This window comes from Bombina bombina, chromosome 8 (genome assembly GCF_027579735.1).
Source record: "Bombina bombina isolate aBomBom1 chromosome 8, aBomBom1.pri, whole genome shotgun sequence".
Lineage (NCBI taxonomy): Eukaryota > Metazoa > Chordata > Amphibia > Anura > Bombinatoridae > Bombina > Bombina bombina.
The window spans coordinates 295,739,303-295,764,112 of NC_069506.1; the positions used below are offsets into that span (position 1 = coordinate 295,739,303).

Consider the following 24,810-nt stretch of genomic DNA (forward strand, 5'->3'; position numbering starts at 1 on the left):
GGGAGTGTGGCATGAGACGGAGCTGGATAGGGAACAAAACGGATGAACTCTAACCAGCTCTGCCCTGTCTTTCTCACCAGGAATGGACTTCCCCCAGACAAGCCCCCAGAAGATGTAAATATTTACCAGAAATATATTGCCAGGTAGGAGTGCTTTTTATGGAGTTGGGGGGAGTTATGTTTTCCTGTAGTTTCAGGGCACATAACCCCATTTGCCATAGATCCTGCCATTTCTCTTAACATTTGCACTAACCTTCCATCCTGTTGGGCACAGGGATAGAAGTCAAACCCAAAGCCTGTCTGGGTCCTCAGTATACCCACTGTGTGCATCAGCTGGCAGGTTTTGGTTTATTTAATCTGCATATTGCGTGCTTGTGTAAAACTGCCCTCTAGTTCATGCTAAAACCTCTGTGCTCATTACTTTAATTTTCCATATTCTTTGCACTGAAATATTCATCTTACTCTGTTCTATCAAATAACTTTCTGTCGTTCTTTCTCTACCATGTATACTCACAAGCAATTCTCTGTTGCAGATTTTCAGGCAGCCAACACTGTGGACACATTCATTGTGCATATCAATACAGGGAGCATTACCACTGCCTGGACCCCGAGTGTAACTACCAGGTAGGTCCTTGTCCCCCCATTTTAGCTTTATGTTTCCATGATCTCCATGAGTCATTACTTTATATATGTGACACATTGGCTTACAAATTACAGCCCAGTGCACACTTGCAGCAAACTGCAGTGCACAGATGTCACCTGTAGTTAAGCAATAAGAAGGTGGCACTTATCTCTTGTCCTGTGCCACTTGGCCCTTTATCCCTTCTTGGATCTTTGTGTGCTCTCTCTGCAGAGGTTCACGAGTAAGCAGGATGTGATTCGACATTATAATATGCACAAGAAACGCGACAACTCCCTTCAGCACGGCTTTATGCGTTTCAGCCCGCTGGACGACTGCAGTGTGTACTACCACGGCTGTCATCTAAATGGGAAAAGCACACACTACCACTGCATGCAGGTAACCTGCTGTTTCAGCCCACTTTATACCATAAAGCCCATTGCTAATGACACAGCAGCATTTGCTGCAGGATGCTGTTGACCCTAGTGCACTATATAAATGCAGAACCAGACTTTATAAACAAATAGATACACCACAGCCTGATTGGCGATGCCATGTGTGTGCCCCATCTTGTTCCTGCTCTATTCTCATGAATGGTACTAGACCGTTCCTTCTCAAAGCACAGGTCACCCCGATCAGCTACAAAAAGTAATGTAGCCAGTCTGTTCCTATAGACAAATAGTGTTGTTTGACTGTTGGTATTAATAGAAATACTGTTACTAATTTAAGCCATAATTGTCTTGTAGCTGTTGTTACCTGGTAGCAGTTGCACTGATATTATATTAAACACATTGTTTCTCACCTTAAACATTAACACTCACAGGGATATCACAGTTACTATTTCCATCTGACTTGGTATGATTTAAATAAAAAAGTATTTCTCAATATTTATCCTTTTCATGCCTTATTATGTTATTATGATAACACACAGGTGTAGTTCCCTTACATTCTCCTGTCCGTGTGCACAGTTAGTGCTCATAATGTCACACATAGTGTCACTAACCATCAGAGGTACGTGCACGGGGGTTACATCCATATAGAAATATTGTGACTGGTGTAGATAGCTGTAAGAAGGATACGTCTGTTTTTTTAATGAGAGTAAATGTCAATATATCTACTGAAAAAAATCATTTTAAGAACTGTTAGTGCGTTTTAATGCCGGGATCCCCCAACCCCCCCCCCCCACACACACACACTGAGAGATGTTCCAGCAGGCCAGAAATCCAGGATATCCCCATCTAAGCCCAGATGCATCAATTACAAAATGACAAAGGCACTAAATAACCCTCTGTGCTCAGTCTTACAGAGCAAGATGTGAGGGTGACAGGCATAACTAGGGGTGAAGGGGTTAAACAATGTTATGGGGGCAGAGGGCATTTAAAGGCTGTGTAGCCCTTGTCACGGGGAACTTTAAGAGATGACAATTTGGGAAATAACAGACCATTGAAGGGCAGCTGAGGTGGGTTGTTTTGATGCTTGTGGTACCTGCAGCTTCTGGTAAAAGGGAAGTTGTGGTTTTAATTGTGAGACAGTCCCGCAGTTTCAGAGAAATGGGTCATATGTACTTGATCTCTGTGACATCGAGTCTGTTGCTCCAGCACAAACTAAATCATTCCCAGCTGAATCCGTTTGTAACATCAGAAAGGAACAACACAAATAGATTGATTAGATCATGTGATGGTGCGCACCGCACAAGCCGCCTTATAAAGAGGAAATAAGTTGTATATTTATACGGGATCCTGTTTAGATAACAGATTAAAACAATATTCCCTCTATCTATGTTACAGCATTTAATGTAATGTTTGTTGATATCATCAGATAATATAATACCGTATCAGTATTTAGCAGCACAGCCGAGCTCACAAACAACCAAAGGTGCGACAAAAAAAATTGAGTAGCTGAAGCAATAAGATTTGTGTAGGACACACTTTCGTTATGTCCATAATTGGTGTGGATAAATTTCAGTTCCTTGTTTATACAAAGCCCACATTTTTTCAGGCTTTAGCACCAAGTGCCACATTGCAAATTATTCCCCAGCAGCTTTTTGTTTAATTCTTTTTTTTCCCCTGATCCCGTGGCGGGGTTCTGTTTTTTTTCAAGGTGTCACCAGTGAGTGCGCTTTTGTACAGCAAACAGCTGGAGATTTTTTTCTTTTTGGGTATTTGTCAGGGTTTTGTTATTGTCTGTACTCTTCAACCTGTTGGATGTGCGGGAGCAGGCACAGGAGAGGTACTGCTTGTTTTTTTTCCCTTTCACTTGTGACATGGTGCAGACCCTGGCACTCAGCTCCTGTTTTATCCCCTGAGCTGACACATTTTCAGATTCTGTAGTTTTTTACTCAATATGGCAAAGTTGCCAGTTTGTATGGAAACAGATGCCAGAGGGGTGGGGGGGTAAAAAGAAGAGCACTTCATCAATGACGTGCGGGTGCTGTGCGCTTGGCCCTACTGTATTCCTGTCTGTGCCCAGCTGTTCCTGTAAGACCCCTTCAGTACAGTGCTGTGCACATGAGTATATAGCCTAGGGAGGTACTTGGTGGCAACATATAGCTATCAACTACAGTGATTGGCACCAAGTGGAAAAATATTGAGGAATTGTTAAAAAATATCAGAAAATGTGTTTGATCACACAGAAAAAACAAAGTAACATTTTTAAATGTAAAATGACATTAGGGAAAAAGTAGTTAAATACGATAAAGCGTTTATGTCGGAGGGCTGATAAATGGGTGCAGTGTAATTATTTAAGTATTTTACAGATGGAGGCAAAATATAGTGACCTAAGATTACAGCCTACACCACAATGACAATGGTGCAGAAGTTTATTGATAACAGAGTACAGAGTTAATTGTGTCTTTATAATGATCAGCCCTTTGCTTTATTTAATCTGTAAGACGTAGCATATATATAACAATACTATTTGATGCTTCTTTACTGAACTCTTGGTGAATGATCTGTTTCAGGTGACTTGTTGCGTTTATTCACAGGTGGGCTGCAATAAAGTTTATACCAGCACCTCGGATGTCATGACACACGAAAACTTCCATAAGAAAAACACACAGCTGATAAATGATGGCTTCCAGCGCTTCCGAGCTACTGAGGACTGTGGGACAGTGGAATGTCAGTTCTATGGACAGAAAACCACTCACTTTCACTGCAGGTAGGAATTCCAGACACCAGGATAAATGGGAGGGATGAGTGTTTATCTGCAGAAACACACTATAATAAACGTGTGAGATAAGACATAGGAATCTTATTAAGCAGTGTTACTTATTAAGCAGTGTTACTTGCTAAGTAATCTTATTAAGCTCTTATTAAGCAGTGTTACTTACTAAGGAATCTTATTAAGCAGTGTTACTTATTAAGTAGTGTTACTTGCTAGGGAATCTTATTAAGCTCTTATTAAGCAGTGTTGCTTACTAAGGAATCTTATTAAGCAGTGTTACTTATTAAGCAGTGTTACTGGCTAAGGAATCTTATTAAGCTCTTATTAAGCAGTGTTACTTACTAAGGAATCTTATTAAGCAGTGTTACTTATTAAGCAGTGTTACTTGCTAAGGAATCTTATTAAGCAGTGTTACTTACTAAGGAATCTTATTAAGCAGTGTTACTTATTAAGCAGTGTTACTTGCTAAGGAATCTTATTAAGCTCTTATTAAGCAGTGTTACTTATTAAGCAGTGTTACTTATTAAGCAGTGTTACTTATTAAGCAGTATTACTTACTAAGGAATCGTATTAAGCAGTGTTACTTATTAAGCAGTGTTACTTATTAAGGAATCGTATTAAGCAGTGTTTTATGGCTCTATAGATGGTGTCCCACTGCACATTCTCTACATGTTGGGTACATTCCCTAATGCAGAATTTTGCAGTTTGAGCATTAGAAAGGTTGTCTCTGGGGACAAAAACCTAACATGGGTTGGGAGAGACCTCTGTAGTGATACGATTCTTCCTATCTCTCTGTAGGCGACCAGGCTGCAGCTTCACCTTTAAGAATAAGTGTGACATTGAGAAGCACAAGAGTTACCACATAAAAGATGATGCGTACGCAAAAGACGGGTTTAAAAAGTTCTACAAGTATGAGGAATGCAAGTATGAGGGCTGTGTGTACAGCAAGGCCACAAATCACTTTCACTGTATTCGTGCCGGCTGTGGCTTTACATTTACTTCCACCAGCCAGATGACCTCGCACAAGCGCAAGCACGAAAGGCGGCACATACGCAGCTCTGGCGTGCTGGGCCTCTCTTCTTCCCTGGTTGGTGGAAAAGATAATGACTTGGAGGAGTCCAGCAACGATGATCTCATTGACTTCTCTGCTTTGAGCAGTAAGAACTCTAGCTTGAGTGCCTCTCCCACCAGTCAGCAGTCTTCCGTATCCTTGGTACCTACTATTTCTGAGGCTTCATCTCCCCAGACAAACAAATCCACCAGCTCCATTCCACCCACCACCAAGATCTCCGGCTTGCTCCCACAGACACTTCCGGCTAACTTGCCCTTGGCATTAGCCCTAACTAGCTCAGCCCTCCCTGGACCCGGTACATACTTTCCAATTATAAGTGGGCGCGCAGGCACCGCAATGCCAATCAACGCCACCAATTTATTACCAGTAGCTGCCCCAGACGCCTCCCCACAATCTGCTTCCGGGGCCAGCGAACAAAATAGCACTTCACCAGCCGCCACATCTATTATGGAGCGAATTTCTGCTAGCAAAGGTTTAATTTCTCCTATGATGGCAAGATTGGCCGCTGCAGCCATAAAACAGACTCCCTCCGCTGAAGCAGGTGAGCATTATTGGTGTGATTTCCAGTGTTTTATATCAAATCTAAAATGTATTATGTAAATAAAAGCTGTGCTAGGAATAATTAGGCCTATGCAGGCTCACATAGACAACACCTACAGAATAACATATCAGTCTGCAGTTATTTTTCAATAGCCTTATTTGCAAGAGCCAGTCTGGGCCTTAGTCTGCAGACAACAAGCTAGTCACTGCCATAACGTCATTGCAAAGTGAATTGTTCTGCAGTTGTTAATTTATAAAGCCAATTAGAGACATGTATGTAGCAGAGTTAGCCTTGAGAAGCCAGCATTTCAAGGTCAGAGAGTTAGAGTTATTTTCAGAGCTAAATTACAAGAAAAGGAGACAAAATAAATGAAAATATATTGCAAAGTTGTTTCATGACACATAACTAAACATTTCATATATAAAAAAAATCTCAAGGTAGTTTCTGTCCCTTTAAGGGACAGGCTGGAAAATACTTGCACTGATTTCTTGTGCTAATGAATAGGCAGTGACGTCATCACTGGGTGATTCTTGCTCCCATGTGAAAGTCACATTAGATTTGATCTGTTTTGTAGGAATCGCTGGCTCCTTTATTTTATTAGATTTTCTGTTTTTCTTCTTAAATGGAAAGAGTCCACAGCTGCATTCATTACTTTTGGGAATTAAGAACCTGGCCACCAGGAGGAGACACCCCAGCCAAAGGCTTAAATACTCCTCCCACTCCCCTCATCCCCCAGTCATTCTTTGCCTTTCGTCCCAGGAGGTTGGCAGAGAAGTGTCAGAATTATTTTTGTTTTTGTCTCTTGTGGATGGTAGTACTGTTCGGCATGGGACAGGAGTTTTAAGTAGTCCTGTCAGTCTCTCAGTGAGGGCTTGGATGAAAGTTAGAGTCTGGAGATGCAGAGAGAGTCTTTCTGCGAAACCTTCCCGACTCATGTTAACAGATCCTCAAGCAATCAACGTTGTCGAACTTTGCTCCGCTGCCTGCTTTCTTCTCTCAAGTCCATGGAGGAGACGATGCTACTATACGTCACACTTGAAAGGCTGTGTTCCTGTTCCACGGCGTAGATTGTTTCATTTTACTTTATTAGGCCCATTTATCAAGCTCCCTATGGAGCTTGAAGGGCCGTGTTTCTGGCGAGTCTAAAGGCCGCTGCTCCATAACCCTGTCCGCCTGCTCTGATGAGGCGGACAGGAATCGCCGGAATTCAACCCGATCGAATACGATCGGGTTGATTGACACCTCCCTGTGGCGGCCAATCAGGTCCGACAGACATATGATAAATAGGCCTCTATTTCTCAATGTATTGTAATGTGAATGTTTTCCCGGGAGGCTACCACCTTGCAGGTCTATCTAATATCACAAGGGTCTCAGTGAGTCTCTTTTAGTATCTTGGAATCGAGGGTTAATATCTCCTGAGGGGGGTTATTGAACAGGGGGATTTATAATCATGTTTGTTATGTGATTCAACCTGCTTATGTGTGATGTTTATGGGCTTGTGGTTTGGAACATTGAGGCCTTTGGAAGTGACGCAGCCTTTTGGTTGGCAGCCTTTTTGGACTGTACGGTTCACAGTGTGTCGGACGTGGTTATGTTCCGTTTTCCATTTCTGCATTCCCGACCGCGTGGTGAAGGAAATATTCTAGTCCGCAGGGGTCTGGTCATAGGAGGTGGGGAGTGCCCCAGCCATTGTGGGTGTCAGGTGCCGTTTTTGTTTTACTACTTTAGTCCATATTTACATATCCTCTACCAGTTATGGATTCTGATGCTGAGACTGTGCTAATTTCAGATTCAGTTACAGAGGATTCTGATACTGAGACTATTTTGATTTCAGATTCTGTTTCCGGTGATGAATCCGGACTGGCCTCATTGGCACATGTCAACCAGTTTTGTTCCGTATGCCATTTTAGAGCGCGTTGTTCCTCGGACTTGAGGAATCAAGGGACAGCTGAGTCATCCGCCTCTGGGGGTCCTGTCCTCCGAGAGGCAAGTTCCCTACCAATTCATATTTCTACACATGCGGGTAACCCAGTTTCTGATTCCTCCATGCAGGGGGGCGTGTTCCCTCTAGTGCTTCCACATAATGTTGGTGATTGTTCATCTGCAGAGTCCAGATCTTTATTTGATAATGTGCTTGTGCCCTATTGTCCCGGGCCTTCCGCCTTGGGGAGGGCCTCTACAGTTCCCCACTGATGTAACTGTCCCTGAGTGTTGTGCCTTTCAATACAGGATTGCGCAACTTCGCGTATTGCTCAGACATGTTTTTCAGTTATTGAATGACCCTATCGTTACCAAATACAGGAATTTTCAGTCTGCTAATTCGAATGGTGCACCTCATTAGACATGTGGGGATGAGGTAATCTCCTGTCATTTGATTGAGATCTTTCCCAGTTTTTTGGAAGATAGGGCTCCGTTTGGCTGGTCCTGCGGGTATGCCTGTGTCTTTTTGGGCGCTAACCTCAGGGTTGCTTTATATTTTATTTGTATCCAATGGTTTTGTTTCCTTTGAGAACCTTCTGGGATCGATGCTCTTTGTTCTTCTTCAGAAGTTTTTTTGGAGGGTTGGAGGGCTTAGTGCCCCATTGCCGCAGTTTGAGCGGTTTGGCCTTCGGTTTTAGGGCTCTGGATTGCCCTTGTGGGCCTGATCCAACAGCTTGTACCAGATTAGGATGTCTAGCATGCGGAGGGTTTTCAGTTTGAAACCAGTTACAGCTCTTGGCACCTTACAGGTGTACGCATACGCTTTTTATAGTGTATCTAGATACTGCTCTTACTCTTGACGTGTACTGTCTGTTTGAGTGGAGACCTTTGGGTCTCCTTCCATTGCCCCGGGTGAGTTGGATCTCCTTTTAGGCATCTGTATTTCCGGGTGATGGTTGATCCCTGTGGGGACTTTGTTTAGCTTGGGGTTTCCCGAAGCTGGGAAGGCTTAGCGCATTTTTTCTTCCCTGTGTCCTCTGCTGGTGTGGAGGTGATGGCGAGACTAGCCCTGCTAGAGGGTTGTTGTTTTTTTTACCTCAAGGTATCCATTATGTTGTCCTGAGGCCTTAAGAAGTCTCTTCATAAGACTTCTAGCCTTGCTCCTTGGAGCGTTGGACTTTAGCTAGGGGTGGTTCCTTTCTTGGTCGGGGCTTTCGAGTTCTTCTCGCTATCCGGATTCTCTAGGTATGCATTCATATCCCTTGTGTCTGGCCTTTTGGCCAGTTGGGGTGTTTAGTTCTAGGGTAAGGTTGCCTGAACTATTAGGTGCCTGAACCTGTTTCTCTCCTGAGACTTCCGGTTGCTGAGGCTTCGCTTGGCCTTTTTACTGACCCAGTCTTGGGTTGTTTTGGAATCTTGGATCTCAGGGATGGTCGGGGTGTTCCACGGTAGTGGGAACTTGGGCTATGTCCTTGCTCCATCTACCTGGCCTGTTCATGGTTGGCCAGGTTTTCAGAGTATTTATTACTCTTTGCAACAGAATAGCCCATGTCATCTAGTGGTTAGCTGCGTGGCTTGTGCCTCAAGGGTTGTTGGTTCATACCCAGCTACGGGCTCTGGATGTCCAATTTCTGGTGCACCTTAGGGTTGCATTCCCCTGGTCATCTTGCCAGTGTACCCATGGATTCCCTGCTCTGCAGGCGAATGGGTTGGCTGTGCCTCTGCTTGGCAAGCTACTTGTAGGGGGGTCCTTTTCTAGAACATTTGTGTTGGGGATTTATCTTCCCATTAGCCGGTGGCTTCGGGCCTTGAGGACAGTTGTTGCCCTTCCGGCCTCATCCCTTTTCTTTAGGGGATATTCTCCTCCCTATTGAGATGGAGTCCTTTCTTGGGGCTTCTCCTGGATGGGAGGTGGAAAGGTGGGATTGGTTCCCCCTGGGGTCTTGCTGGCTCCAAGTCAGACTTGTTGGGCCTTTATTTTGATAGATCCTTAGTTCTATGGTCTAAGGTCTGTTTTCAGAGTCAGGTTGTACTTGTACTCTGTGGGGATGGCTGTGCTATCCTTACACTCGTTCCTGTACCAGTTTCGGGATTCTTCTGTTCCCCTATTTTGGATCCCTGGGGCTGAGTTGGTCCAGCTGGGTGTGGGTCTACCGGTCAGGATGGCCAAGTGGTCTAAGGTGCTGTGTTCAGGTCGCAGTCTCCTCTGGATGTGTGAGCTTTGTTGAGTCTATCCATTAGCTCAATCTGCTAGGATATAGAATTTCCTTTCAACTTGCTCCATCCATTTCATAAGAGGGTCTACTCTTTCTTCGGATTCTGAGGATATAGTCTCCTTCTCGTGGGGGGGGGGGGGGCCTCGATTGAGGTTTTGTGTTCCCCTTTTTCGAGACCTGTATAGGTCCGGCAGCTTTGGTTGCCTGGAGCGTGCCCTCTGGGGGTTGCTTTTGTGGTCTGTTCCTTGCTTGACTGCTTCTTCCTCGCAAGTGCCCTCTGTGTCGTCCTGATATGGACTCTGTGTTCTCAAACTTGGGGTTTGTCAACTGGTCTATTACACGTTTTTCGTGGATGAATACTTTGGTATTCTATGTTCAGACGCTGGGAGGACTTTGCCTCTTCAGTTGCATTCAGTGCTTGCAGGATGTTGGAGAAGTCTGTTCTGTCTCTGTGCCCGGTCTTATCCCGGGTTTCGCTTGGTATAGGCGTGGCCTCCTTTCCTGTTTGGCCCGTTTGGGTCTCTGGGAGCTGGGATCACTCTTGGAGGTGTTCTTTTTTGTATTAGGGGACCTTTTGGTTTCCTCGGTTCTCCTTTGCCTTGTCCCCTTGGGGGTTTTAGCTGGTGTCCCCTTCATTAGTGGGGGGTGAGTGGTGGTGGACCGTCTGTTGGGCGACAGTGTCTCCTGGAGGACTGTTGGCTCAGTCGAGTCTGTTTTGCGGTCTCTAGTTTGGCTTCTGGACTAGCTCAGAGTCAGTGTCCTTGGGGGTTTTCCTTTTAAAATGTTATCGGCTTCGGACGAAGCGGGGTTTTTTATTGGGTAGAGGTTCAGGCCTGGGAGCCTATCTATCAAGCTCCGAACGGAGCTTGATGGCCCGTGTCTGAAGACTCGCCAGAAACACAAGTAATGGAGCAGCGGTCACAAAGACCGCTGCTCCATAACCCTGTCCGCCTGCTCTGAGCAGGCGGACAGGAATCGCCGGAATTCAACCCGATCGAGTACGATCGGGTTGATTGACACCCCCTGCTGGCGACCCATTGGCAGGTCTGCAGGGGGCGGCGTTGCACCAGCAGCTCTTGTGAGCTGCTGGTGCAATGCTGAATACGGAGAGCGTATTGCTCTCCACATTCAGCGATGTCTTGCGGACCTGATCCTCACTGTCGGATCAGGTCCGCAAGACATTTGATAAATAGGCCCCCTGGTGTCCTCAGTATGGGCCGCCTATTGTACCCTCCCATCTTGGCATTCAGTATCCTCTATAGCTTGGGTATTGTTTTCCCAAAAGTAATGAATGCAGCTGTGGACTCTTTCCATTTAAGAAGAAAAACACAAATTATGCTTACCTGATAATTTCCTTTTCTTCTGATGGAAAGAGTTCACAGCTCCCCACCCGTAATTTTATGTGGGGCGTCTTTATTATTCTTCTGGCACCTTTCACCCTGATATTTCTTCTACTGTTCCTTGTTCCTCTGCAGAATGACTGGGGGATGAGGGAGTGGGAGGAGTATTTAAGCCTTTGGCTGGGTTGCCTCCTCCTGGTGGCCAGGTTCTTATTTCCTAAAAGTAATGAATGCAGCTGTGGACTTTTTCCTTCAGAAGAAAAGGAAATTATCAGGTAAGCATAATTTATGTTTTTATTGTTCTGCAGGTAATGGACAACTCTCTGGTGCTCCCAGTGTAGGAACTGGCAAAGCAGATCTTAGAGATACAACGGGGACCCCCCCTCTAAATAACTCCCAGGAGTACAGCCTGGACCTGAGGGTGAACAGGTGAGTCACAAGGTGCTGTGGTTTTTATGTGCTGGGGATACCCAAGTACTCACATAGCAAAAGATACCATATCTGCTGAATGTGACCACAAATATTTGTCGCTAGTAGCCAGGTGTAGGACATCTACAGATGTTTGTGCATGAAATAGTTCCTGCCAGACGAAGCTTGTGCTTACATTTATTTTCATCACTGTAACTTTACAACTAAGATTGCTGCCCCTGCAGTAGTATTAGTAGACAAGGCCTATTAACCTGCTGGATGCCAGAGAGGCATTACAGCCGTCTCTAATAAGGTTTTAACCATATTGTTGCCACCCTGGCGCTAACACGTGGCACTGGTGATATTACTGCTAATGTGAGATTATTGTAACGGTACAGGTCATAAGAATGTGGCATTGTTAAACATTGTGCCCTCAGTATTTCAGTGCAGCAGATGAGACTAGATGCCCATTGTATATAAAATGTGTGAAATCTGATGGAACTGAAAAGGTGCCTAAATAAAAGGTTTGCAAATTCCAATGTAAAAGGACAGTTGTTAATTACACAGGAAGGCTCTCAGATGTGTCTGGTTTAGGGAGATAACAAATTAGTCTGTAATCAGGATTTAGTCTGTTAGTATTGTTTTCAGTTGTGTTTTATAATGTTTTTATCACTATTCCAGCGGTGAGTCCAATGGTCAGGATGGTGCCTCAGATACGAATCTTCATCAGCCCCTCACACATAAGGTAACATTACTATACTACCCACCTTTAATGTATTAGACGGCTGATGCTGTAATCCATAATTACACCAATTATCGCATTAAACACCTGCAGATGCCACTGTCCAACTCACATTCAGTAAATGTGCCGAACCTGAAAGCAGATGCCGACAGCAGCGACTCTGGTGCCGGAGATTCCACTCATTACCTTGGCAAAGTGATGAAGGCTCTTGCCCAGGAGAAGCACATGGAGCCCTGGAAAACATATCTGCGCAGGTATTGCATTAGGACGCAGAGTACACTGCATATTTACAATACTGCACACCTACTGACAGTGCTACACACCTACTGACAGTGCTACACACCCACAGACAGTATTACACACCTACTGACAGTGCTACACACCTACTGACAGTGCTACACACCCACAGACAGTATTACACACCTACTGACAGTGCTACACACCTACTGACAGTGCTACACACCTACTGACAGTATTGCACACCTACTGACAGTGCTACACACCTACTGACAGTATTACACACCTACTGACAGTGCTACACACCTACTGACAGTATTACACACCATCTGACAATACTACACACCTACTGACAGTATTACACACCTACTGACAGTGCTACACACCTGCTGAGAGTGCTATACACCTACTGACAGTATTACACACCTACTTACAGTGCTACACACCTACTGACAGTGCTACACACATACTGACAGTATTACACACCTACTGACAGTGCTACACACCCACAGACAGTATTACACACCTACTGACAGTATTACACACCATCTGACAATACTACACACATACTGACAGTATTACACACCTACTGACAGTGCTACACACCCACAGACAGTATTACACACCTACTGACAGTGCTACACACCTACTGACAGTATTGCACACCTACTGACAGTGCTACACACCTACTGACAGTATTACACACCTACTGACAGTGCTACACACCTACTGACAGTATTACACACCTACTGACAGTGCTACACACCTACTGACAGTATTACACACCATCTGACAATACTACACACCTACTGACAGTATTACACACCTACTGACAGTATTACACACCTACTGACAGTGCTACACACCTACTGACAGTGCTACACACATACTGACAGTGCTACACACATACTGACAGTATTACACACCTACTGACAGTATTACACACCTACTGACAGTGCTACACACCTAGTGACAATGCTACACACCTACTGACAGTGCTGCACAACTACTGACAGTGCTGCACACCTACTGACAATGCTACACACCTACTGACAGTATTACACACCTATTGACAGTGCTACACACCTACTGACAGTGCTACACACATACTGACAGTATTACACACCTACTGACAGTATTACACACCTACTGACAGTGCTACACACCTACTGACAATGCTACACACCTACTGACAGTGCTGCACAACTACTGACAGTGCTGCACACCTACTGACAATGCTACACACCTACTGACAGTGCTGCACACATACTGGCAATGCTACACACCTACTGACAATGCTATACACCTACTGACAGTGCTGCACACCTATTGACAATGCTACACACCTACTGACAGTGCTGCACACCTACTGACAATGCTACACACCTACTGACAGTGCTGCACACCTACTGACAATGCTACACACCTACTGACCATGCTACACACCTACTGACAATGCTACACACCTTCTGACAATACTACACACCTACTGACAGTGCTACACACCAACTGACAGTGCTACACACCTACTGACAGTGCTACACACCTATTGACAGTGCTACACACCTACTGACAATGCTACACACCTACTGACAGTGCTACACACCTACTGACAGTGCTACCCACCTACTGACAATGCTACACACCTGCTGACAATGCTACACACCTGCTGACAATGCTACACACCTACTGACAGTGCTACACACCGACTGACAATACAACACACCTACTGACAGTGCTACACACCTACCGACAGTGCTACACACCTACTAAAATCCTTCACGCCTACTGATAGTGCAGTATTGTATGTAAGAAACACTTATACAGGGTATAAGGTATGGGCACTACCCTTATACAGGTATAAGTGTAGTGCCCAGTGAGTGTCAGTGCTTGCAATGTATGCGCTTACCTCACGCTTGCTTCCCTGTTGGCAGGTTTGGTCCGGCAGACGTGTGTGACCCTCAGTGTGACTTCTTGCACAAGCTGCACTTTCATTGTGTCGTGGAGGAGTGTGGAGCTCTATTTAGCACTCTGGACGGCGCCATAAAACATGCCAAGTAAGGTGGCAATCATTTATATTCAATATGTGATCTGTGTTCATCCTCTGCTATGTCATCTTCTTATCCAAAACTCGCTCATTGTATGTCCTGAGCTTAACCTGACTTTGCATAAATTACTGATATGTATTTGTTTTAATAATTGCAGCTTTCACTTTCGGACTGTTGCGGGGAATTCCATAGGCAGCCCTGACGTCTCTTTTATTGGTGATACCAAAATCTCCTCTATACCATCTCCACCACCACTGTCCTCCACCCTGGTGACCAGCTGTGAGGTGCCCACCCCCTGCTCTGCTGCTGTGCCATCAGCTCCCACTGTTCAGGCATGGAAACACCTGGCATCTTCCATCCCACATATCCCACAAATACCAACCTCAGTGCCCAGCCTCGCGTCCTCCCCTATGGCAACAACCTCCCTAGAAAATGCAAAACCTCAAGTCAAGCCGGGATTCCTGCAATTTCAGGAGAAGTAAGTAAAGGTCCTTAAGAGCGTAATTAGTGTGGAGACTTCACAGCTGAGATTTGGCCACTATTTCAGTAATTTGATTTTTTTTTTTTTTTTTTTAAATCCCACTTATGTAACTGCCACATTTTTATAAGTAAAGCATTGGACTTAACCCTTTCACTGCCAGCACTAGACATTGTAACCCTCTCTGGCAGCACAAAGTTGAATGTGATAATATTTCTTAAAAATGTTCATATTATGAATTTTGTCTTTTCTAGTGATCCATGTCTAGCAACAGACTGTAAATATGCAAACAAATTCCACTTCCACTGTCTCTTCGGGAACTGCAAATATGTGTGTAAAACGTCAGGCAAAGCTGAATCTCACTGTCTCGACCACATCAACCCTAACAACAACCTAGTGAACGTGCGAGACCAGTTTGCATATTATTCGCTGCAGTGCCTGTGCCCCAACCAGGTGAGAGGGTTAGGGTCTGCCCGTGTGACATATCAGGCAGATCTGTAGGCACCAGAGATGCATTAGATCTACATGGGACAGGAAACACTGAGCCCACAGCCAGTGCCATATATACTGTAGCACTGTCATGAGTGGGAAAATAGTGGGTGGGTTCAGGACTGGATTTCTCACATTTATATATTGTCTGTCATTTAAAGAAAGTATTTTGTATCCTGCACCTCTGCAATTACCGCTCTTTATCCTATTTTGCGTTACACATTTATCTTCCTTTTCCTCATGTATATATTATCCTCCTTTCTGTACGTCCATTTCCCTAAATGTATCCCCCGTCTTTCCGCAAACCATTCACCCAATTTTACTGTTTTTAACTGATCTTATTTGCCCTCTTTCTATCCATCTCTCAAACCAAATAGGGTTCTTGTGAAAACTGAGCGTTTGGCAGCAATAAACGGTTTAATCTTTAGTAACCTTGCGTATGATTTCCCCTTAGCATTGTGAATTCAGAATGAGAGGTCACTATCACTGTCTCCGCCCCAGTTGTTACTTTGTCACTAATATCACCACCAAGCTGCCCTGGCACATCAAAAAGCATGAAAAGGCTGAACGGCGAGCAGCAAACGGCTTCAAATACTTCACTAAGCGCGAAGAATGTGGCAGAATGGGTAAGATTTGGCGCTTATGCTGTAAGGACATTTCTCCGTTATTCACATTTAGAGGCTGACAGTCAGCAGTGGTTGTTTGTGACGTCTGTGTTATTCTCTGCAGCTGGTGCACTGAAGCTCACTCATCTCTCTTCTCTTTAGTGAATCAGCTACTTATTATACTATAGGCACTAGTGAAGTTAAAAGGACATAAAAAAAACACATTTTTCTTAAACAACTTTCCAGTTTTCTATTATCAGATTTGCTTCATTCTCTTGTTATCATTTGTTGAAGGAGCAGCAGTGCACTACTGGTTTCTAACTGAACACATGAGTGAGCCAATGAAAACCGGTAAATATATACAGCCACCAATCAGCAGCTAGAACCTAGGTTCTTTGCTGCTCCTGAGCTTACCTAGATAAACCTTTCAGCAAAGGATAACAAGAGAAGGAAGCAAATTAAATAATAGAAGTAAATTAGAAAGTTGTTTAAAATTGAATGTTCTAATTGAATCATGAATGTCTAATTATGACTTTACTGTCTCTTTAAGAGACATCTTATGGTTGTGAATTTAGCCCTTATCTGTATCATGCTGCCTAAACATGTATTTGACCTGGGATAGATATTTTATTAAAGGGACATTCCGGTCAAAATTTAAATGCACATAAATGAATTCCATCTTTGAATAGAAACACATTTGCAATATAAATGTATTAGCAAAAAGTAACACTGTTTTATTGTTAGCATTTTTCTCTGCACGTGCATGTGATGCATAGCTAGATATTCTCAGTGCATCAGCATTTTAAATACTGCAGCTGCTCAGATCATCACTGGGGCTTGTATCATGTCAGAAATTAACAAATTGAGTCATTACCAGATGGTACAAGCACCTTAGGCTCTCTGAGCAAGTGCTGTGTTTAAAATGCTGGTGCACGGTGCATACTTAAATACACTTTTAAAATAGCTATAGGTTTTATTTTTGCTAATGCATGTATATTACAAAATAATTATATTCAAAACTGAAATGCATCCATGTGGATTCCATTTTTGTCTCGGATGTCCCTTTAAGTGCTGTTAAAACCATAAAGGGAAATTCCCTGTTACACTAAAGTTATCATTAGACTTTAATTGTCCCCTCTCGTGCTGAGTCCCCTGCCCTTTATTTTGTGCATCACTGAGGCTTCTGTAAACAAACAAAACCTAAAGCCTCACCCTGTTAATTCATAAAGAATTCATGTCCCTCATTAGAGTGGCTTGCAGTAACCACGGTGACCAGTGTCAACAGGTAGCGGCCAGTCCCAGCTCAGCTTACAGATGTCAGTAGTTGTTCACTGATCGTATTTGCTCAAGTTTAGCAGTTGCAGGTGCTGGGCCGGCTCACAAAAGCAGGCAGTGCTGTCATGGTGACTGCAAGTCCTCACCTGTTTGTTGCTTGTGCAGGAGCCAGAACAGTCAGGGAAAAAAGCATAAAAACAAACAAATGATGTACGGAAATCTGGGAATGTCCGACTGTATAAAACATATATAGGAGGTTTAGCTGTTATTGCAAACTATTTGTGCTCACAACTTCTTTGTGTTGGGCAGGTGCATAGAATCATTTTGTTTTGTTTTGGCCCAGGGTGCAAATACAATCAAGTCAACAGCCACTTCCATTGCATTCGGGAGGGATGCCAGTTCTCCTTCCTGCTGAAGCACCAGATGACATCACACGCCCGCAAGCACATGAGGAGGATGTTGGGGAAAAATTTTGACCGGTTGCCTGGCCAGGTAAAGTAAACAAATATTAGTGTCCACAAGTACTTATGCCCCAGTGCAGATATTACACACACATACTTAGACACTCTGTGCTGCTTGTTAAGATCAGCAACACAATAAAGATGCAGTGATGAATATTCTATATAATACCCTATACATAACGCCCACTTAAATTACTTATGGCCGATACTAAATCTGTCACTGCAGGTCATCTCCCACACTTCTAGAAGTGACAGCGTATCCCAGTTGGGCAGCACAGCACCTAGCCCATCCTCTACAGAGAACCCCTCTTCCTTTCAGACCACTCCCCAGAACATGATGGACACCGAGACAGATGAATACATGGACTACACTGGGGCCGGCAGCCCGGGCGGGATGTCATCGGAATCCTCAAACCTCGACCGTAGCTGCTCCAGTACTCCTGTTGGAAATGAAAGCTCCGAAGCAGGTAAATAGGAAGCTGATTATTTAACCAATAGTTTTAGCAATACAAACGACAGCCGTTGTAGCCACGTGATGCACTCTTCATCCTTCCCATTAGAGATTAGTTAGCGGTTCCTGTAATTGTAGTAAAATCAGTTGTCTTCCTTATCGCTTAAAACAGTAGCCGTGACCTTAACTCCATGCATCAATGCCCACCTCATCCTTTTGGTCTGCTGATGGCCTCTGCGCTACATCTCTGTAATTTTTAGTGTTTTCATTTTATCTCATCATTTCTTTCTTCAGCTTCTCATTTTGGTTCATTTTGTTCTGTTTTCTTTTTTCCCTGTTCTGTCTTCCTGCTTTTCTACACGTTCTCCAGGCTGCCTGGTCCCTACTGCTTCTGGCGACGCTCTCACTCACAATGCACCTCCACCACCACCTCAAGCAGCGGCTCTTCCTCATGCGCCTTCCTTTCCTCCTGCCTTTGTAAGGGCCCCCCTTTCTTCCCTCCCTTACCTGCTCTCTCCATCCTGTGTCTCATACTCCCTGCTCACTGCCAGCCTGGGGGTCAGCAGGGGCATTGTGCTGCCAAGCAACAGCGCTCCAACTTTCACACCAGTAGTAACCACTTCTACTCCAGTCAAAAGTGATGTCCCTCTAGTACAGGATGCAGCAGGTACCTTTCAGCTTATTATGTCCTATGCATCCATCCTGTGTCATGTCACATATCTGTTACATTAACAAACAGCTGTGCAATAACTAACATTAAATGGTCAATACTCTGATAGCTGAGACACAGACCTAGTACTATTAGTAATATTCTGCCTCTTGAACAACTAGTTTTGTCATTGTACAGATGAGTATACTTAGGGAAGATCAGACACCCACATATTAGAATTATACAGTGACACAAAAAGAACTATAGAAATGTCATATTTAAGAGGCAGAATTTTTAAAGGATGTTTCTGCTTTGGGCCGATTAGAAAAAGAAAAGTCCATCCCTCTGTCTCCAGTGGAGAGAAAAAGACAACAGGTTAGTTACACAATTATAAATACCCCAATGTGATCTGCTGTGTAAGAGCCAATTAAATGTCTCAGCAGAATATTGGAACCTTCCGTTGGAAGTTACAGTAGCCATAGACAAGTGTGTGTAGATACACAATATTAATGCCTCTATATAAATACAAATGCAGTATTGTGTTTCTGGTTTGTTATTACACACACGTTTTTTGTGATCAGGTCAGTCATAAATGCACCAATATACATGGTCCTTAATGGCCACAGATAGACCATGGCTTCATGGTCTCTCTGCTAGTGGATTACAGTAACTGAATTAATTTGTGTCCGAGCAGAGACATTCTGTTCTGTTCGCGGCTCTTGGACAAAACTGCACTAAAGGCTGCCATTTGCATTGTTACTCTACTTCTCTACAGATTTACTTAGTGACTAGGTTAGTAGTACAGGTAGTAGAACTAAAGTCAATAGTATTTAGAGTGAACCCATCATTTTTTAAATTAGCTAAACATGTTGTATTAAGAATGCCTACACGCAGCTTAACCTGTACAAGCACATATTGCCTCAGTGTCCATCAGTTGGCTTCTTTTTTGTGATTTATTTGTTTGTTTTTTCAGGAAATACGATCACTATGCCAACAGCTTCCGGAGCAAAGAAGAGATTTTGGATTATTGAGGACATGTCACCTTTTGGTAAACGGCGTAAGACGGCTTCCTCACGCAAAATGCTGGATGAAGGGATGATGCTGGAGGGATTCAGGCGCTATGATCTATATGAAGATTGCAAGGACTCAGCCTGTCAGTTCTCCCTGAAGGTCACCCACTACCACTGCACTCGGGAGAACTGTGGCTACAAGTTCTGTGGTCGTACACACATGTATAAGCATGCCCAGCACCATGACAGAGTGGACAATCTTGTTCTTGATGACTTTAAACGCTTTAAGTCCTCCCTCAGCTGTAACTTCCCTGACTGTCAGTTCTCGGGCAATAGCACACACTTTCACTGCTTGCGCTGTGGCTTCCGCTGTACAGATAGCACCAAAGTGACAGCCCATCGCAAACACCATGGGAAGCAGGATGTCATCAGTGCTGCTGGCTTCTGCCAGTTCAGTTCCAGCACGGACTGTGATGTAGCTGATTGCAAGTACAAGCTCAAGTGCTCTCACTTCCATTGCACTTACCCCAGCTGCAAGCACACTGTTGTTGGGATGTCCCAAATGGACTCACACAAGCGCAAACATGAGAAGCAGGAGAGAGGGGAAATTCCATCTGTCTCTCCTGGCCCTGAAGGCCTAGGTCATGCTGGCTCTGAGTACGATCTACAAAACCAACCAGTAAGCTTGGACAGCTCTCTCAATTTGAGCACAGACACTCACAGTTCCCTTTTGTTTTTGCAAAATGCAGTGGGAGTGGGGTTGAATGATTCACTGGACCTCAGCAAAAAGCCACAAGAAGTGGCTGATTCTGGTTCTAGAAAAGAGTTTCAAAACAGTTTGGCAGCAAACTCTGCAGATGCAGATGATGATATGTCTCAAGAAGATGATGATGATGATGATGTTGATGAAGATGATGATGATGACGACGACGAAGAGGATGATGATGAGGATGAAGAAATGAATGAAGAGGAGGATGATGATGATCTAAACACAGATTCAGATGATTCTTTGCCTGACGGAGAGTGCTTAAGAAGCAAAGCAGGCGAGGAAAGTGTTGGTAATCCCACAAACCACTGTGTCCCCTCCCAAGCTCCTTTAGACCTACAAACATCCCCTTAAGTCCAGACTGAATGTTTTATATGTCATCCACACTGAGGGTCATGCTCTCTCCACCAACGTGGAAAAAAAACAAAAAGAACAAATCAAGTGAAGGAATAGAGGCCTAAATGTCTTCTGTACAAAGCACCAGACCCAGTAAAATGAATTAGGGGGTCATTTTTTAGCAGACCCTTCAATCGAATGGATCACGTCTGGTGCTTGCAAGCAGTGTGATGAAGCATACTTTGTGTGCAGCTCTTCACAAGTTGAAGTTCTTCTGTTTCTTTCCATGCCCTGACATAAGAAAAGTTGTAACAAATAGAAGAGAAAATGGGGTACTAGTTATCCCTCCCCCCAGCATCACAGAATGGGACCTTTGTGGTGCTGAAAAAGAAGGGGTCAGCGGGCAGGGTTTATGGGTATTTATTGACTAGCATTATAGGGTGCCCAATACTGAGGCTCTCTGTCTTGTTCTTCCAGTTTCTCTCTGGGTCACTCCCGGGAAGCTTATGTTTATTTTATAAATATTTATATAGAAAGCTTTCCTCAGCACCAACTGCTCCAGTTATTTATTTATTTGGAATTGTTCTTGCATAATAAAGGGGATGTAACTTATGTGCTCGGCCTGGAGTGCCTCACAGATTGTGCAGGTCCTTTCTACCCCATAGGACACACTGTTGCTGCTTGTTGACACTTGGTGAGGGTAAAGCTGTGTCATAAGAGGTGGGATGACCTGTAGCATCTTCAGAGGAGGTTTCTTCATCAAAAAACAAACAACTATTGCTCAGGGGCCAACAAGGCCACAACTTTCTGTAAGCTGAGCCTCGCTGTCTGTGGCCAGCTTCACCAACTTCCTCAACATCAGGCAGCAGGATACTGTGCACTGGAAATGAAAAGTCTGGGGGTCATATGTTTCACTTCAGAACAGCAAGTATAGCACAGAATGTCCTCTCTCAGGTAGAATACCACTCAATGAAGACGCTACTTTCTAAGGGCCCAGTGGGAGGGTGTAATTGTTCTAAATTGCAACATTATGGTTTGACATAAGTGTAGGGTTTGGTTTCCTCACTAGACGGGGTAACACTAACTTTTTATTCCAGTGAAGCCAAGTTTCCTGCCAAAGGCTAACCATTCTTGAGTGTTAAATTTGGACGTCTAACGTCTGTGTTTTGGAGGCATAACTATATATACCAGGAACACTACATGCCAACCCTATTAGCTCCACACCATGCAAGCGATACGCAGGGCCCCAACCCACCTCTGTGTTTTCCGGATTGTATTTATTACCCTGAACAAAGCAAACAGCAAAAAAGTTAGGAAAAAAATAAAGAGCCTCAAGTGTTTGCAATGAATGAATTGTGTCAGAGAGACAAGCAAATAATGATTAAAGATAAAAAGTTGTACAGTATTTTTTCTGTAAAGGTTATATATAGAACAAAAAAAAAAAACTAATAAAAAAAATAAAATAAGCTTGCAAAAGGTGACTGGGCATGTGTCCGAATATCTTCAGACACTCGCTGTAGTTCCGATTCCCTGCTATAATCCTACTTGGTTTTTAACTTCTGATTTTCTGGAGTCTGGAGGTTTGACTTCACTTTAGCACTGAAACGCGACTTTTAACTTGAATTTTCTAGAAAAATAACGTAATGTTCAAAATACTACAGATTGTACTTGTCAGATTGTTAATATAAGTTTGTAGCTATATATTTAATTTTGTGGGTTTTCCCTTCTCTCAATCAGTTACATGCGTGAATTTTTTTCAGTTAGAGGTTTTTATTTTACCCCCTCTTCTCTAATTTTCATTTTTTGTTTGTTATCTGTGAGATGAGTCTGGGAAATATACCTTTTTGCAGCTGTAGGAGAACTTGGTATCAGTATGCTTTTTATACAACAGGATCTCTAAACAGTTTTAAAAGCAAATATAGCACTTCCAAGTAACGCAACATGAGACGTTAGAAAGGGTGTACTGTGATTTAAAAACATATATATATTATTCTATCAGTCATGAGGAATTATCCACTTTCTCGGGCTGCCCAAAATGTTAATCTTATTAGAAAATACGAAAATGAATAAAGAAAATCCTAACACAAGCTGCAAGCAGAGAAGCTGTTGAAAATGTTACTACCTGGTAGCAATAAATGTCTACACAGATTGTTACCATCCAGTAGTAAAATATACAAATGCAGCAGAATCTAGATTGTGTAAGAGGCTTTATCCTACACTTAACACTAAAAACAAACACAAAAGCCTCACAAAAGCAGTTTACTTATAGCATGTTAAGGAAAGGCAGAAAAAAATGTAGCAAAAACATACAAAATAAATAAAGAAATAAAGGAACAGGAAAAAATAAATGAAGAAACTATCAAGTTGGATGATTTTCTAATTTTGGTATTGCACAGTAGGACTTAAGCCATCTCCAACTCATCTGCAAATATAATGTGTCATTTTATTTTTTTATCTTATGTTGAAAGAAAACTAAGGGTTATTTTCCGCACCCTGGCTGATAACTGTTTACTACGTATATCGGACGCTGTGTCCGTATATAGGTATAGGCACGTGTATATAGCTGTGAGTATGTATTTGAACACATACACACAGATATATAGACTTCTGCATTAAACAGCCAGGTATGAATGAGTTCCTCAAAATACTTGAATTGGACTTTCCCACATCACTAAGAACTGAATATTTTTCCACTTGAATTTAGTGCTGTTAGAAATTTAATATATGTGTTTATTTATTTGATTTGATTTTTTTTTTCTTTTTTGCATGACTGATGCAACGTTTGCCATTTTCACTCAATAAAAACTGGAAAAAATAGATATTTTTTTTTTTGCTTGTGTCCATCCTTATTGATGGTGGTATTAGAACAGGTATTCTAAAACAAACTCAAGACAAGAGAAAAGATGTGACTCAGTCATTTATCTCTGAGTTCAATAACAAGATGCCCTGAGCAATCGTTTTGTGAATGTTGAAACAAGGTTTTAAATCATGATTGTCTTAAAACAAGACACTATAGCTTAGTCCCCAGTGCTTTTAGTCAGATAATGCAGAGTCCAAGAGTGTTGCACCTCCTGGAACAAATGATGGAACTAAACCACATGGAGTCAGCACACAATGTAAGATACGTCTCACATGACCTCATAACCTGAGCTTGTATCCATCCGCTTAGGAATAAATAGTGCTGGCACTTCCCATAACACTTGGCTACAACACGCGTAGCTCCAGTTCTATTAATAGCGCAGGGTGCACTATCCATATTGCGACCGCACTAAGCATAGAGCATTATTGGATATTGCAAGTCCATGGTGAAAAAAAAAAAAAAAAGAAATTAACAAACATTTTTTAGTGCATCCTATACTTTCAATGGATCGCATAGCTTAGCTAAACATTGCTGAAAATCATGAGTTATGTGTTGCTTTCAAGCACAACTGGAGACCTGACATAAAGTGTTAGGGCACAATAAAAGTCTAAAAAATATATGTACAACCTATTGACATAAAATATTTTATACATAACAATGTTTTTATTACAATAAATGTTTAAAGAGAGATAGTATATCACAAGGTATTAGACTGGGAAGGGCTCAAAGGTGTATATGTATGTGTGTATGTACCAATGTCTATATGCATGTTTACATATGGTCATGCAGACATACATACATATACACATAAATACATATATATATATATATATATACACATACATACATATACACATAAATACATATATATATATATATATATATATACACACATACATACATATACACATACATACATATACACACATACATACATATACACATAAATACATATATATATATATACACACATACATACATATACACATAAATACATATATATATATATATATATATATACACATACATACATATACACATATATATATATATATATATATACACACATACATACATATACACATACATACATATACACATAAATACATATATATATATATATATA

At 42.7% G+C, this 24,810-nt stretch overlaps 1 protein-coding gene across 11 annotated transcripts in view; it reads left to right on the forward strand.

Annotated features, from left to right (window-relative positions):
* The window catches only part of CASZ1 (castor zinc finger 1), a 569,556-nt gene extending 545,915 nt beyond the window's left edge, over positions 1-23,641 (forward strand). For 8 of the 11 annotated variants that reach the window (XM_053691479.1, XM_053691482.1, XM_053691481.1 and 5 more), the window contains 16 exons: positions 81-143; positions 533-623; positions 853-1,017; positions 3,602-3,774; positions 4,579-5,393; positions 11,178-11,298; positions 11,959-12,022; positions 12,113-12,273; positions 14,191-14,313; positions 14,462-14,782; positions 15,037-15,235; positions 15,726-15,897; positions 17,495-17,643; positions 17,839-18,079; positions 18,434-18,730; positions 19,686-23,641. In XM_053691479.1, the coding sequence (XP_053547454.1) occupies positions 81-143; positions 533-623; positions 853-1,017; positions 3,602-3,774; positions 4,579-5,393; positions 11,178-11,298; positions 11,959-12,022; positions 12,113-12,273; positions 14,191-14,313; positions 14,462-14,782; positions 15,037-15,235; positions 15,726-15,897; positions 17,495-17,643; positions 17,839-18,079; positions 18,434-18,730; positions 19,686-20,842 (4,312 nt within the window). In that variant the 3' untranslated portion in view covers positions 20,843-23,641. The remainder of the gene's footprint in view (positions 1-80; positions 144-532; positions 624-852; positions 1,018-3,601; positions 3,775-4,578; positions 5,394-11,177; positions 11,299-11,958; positions 12,023-12,112; positions 12,274-14,190; positions 14,314-14,461; positions 14,783-15,036; positions 15,236-15,725; positions 15,898-17,494; positions 17,644-17,838; positions 18,080-18,433; positions 18,731-19,685) is intronic. The other 3 variants (XM_053691476.1, XM_053691484.1, XM_053691475.1) reach the window with 3 other exon arrangements.
* The last annotated feature ends 1,169 nt before the right edge of the window (positions 23,642-24,810 follow it).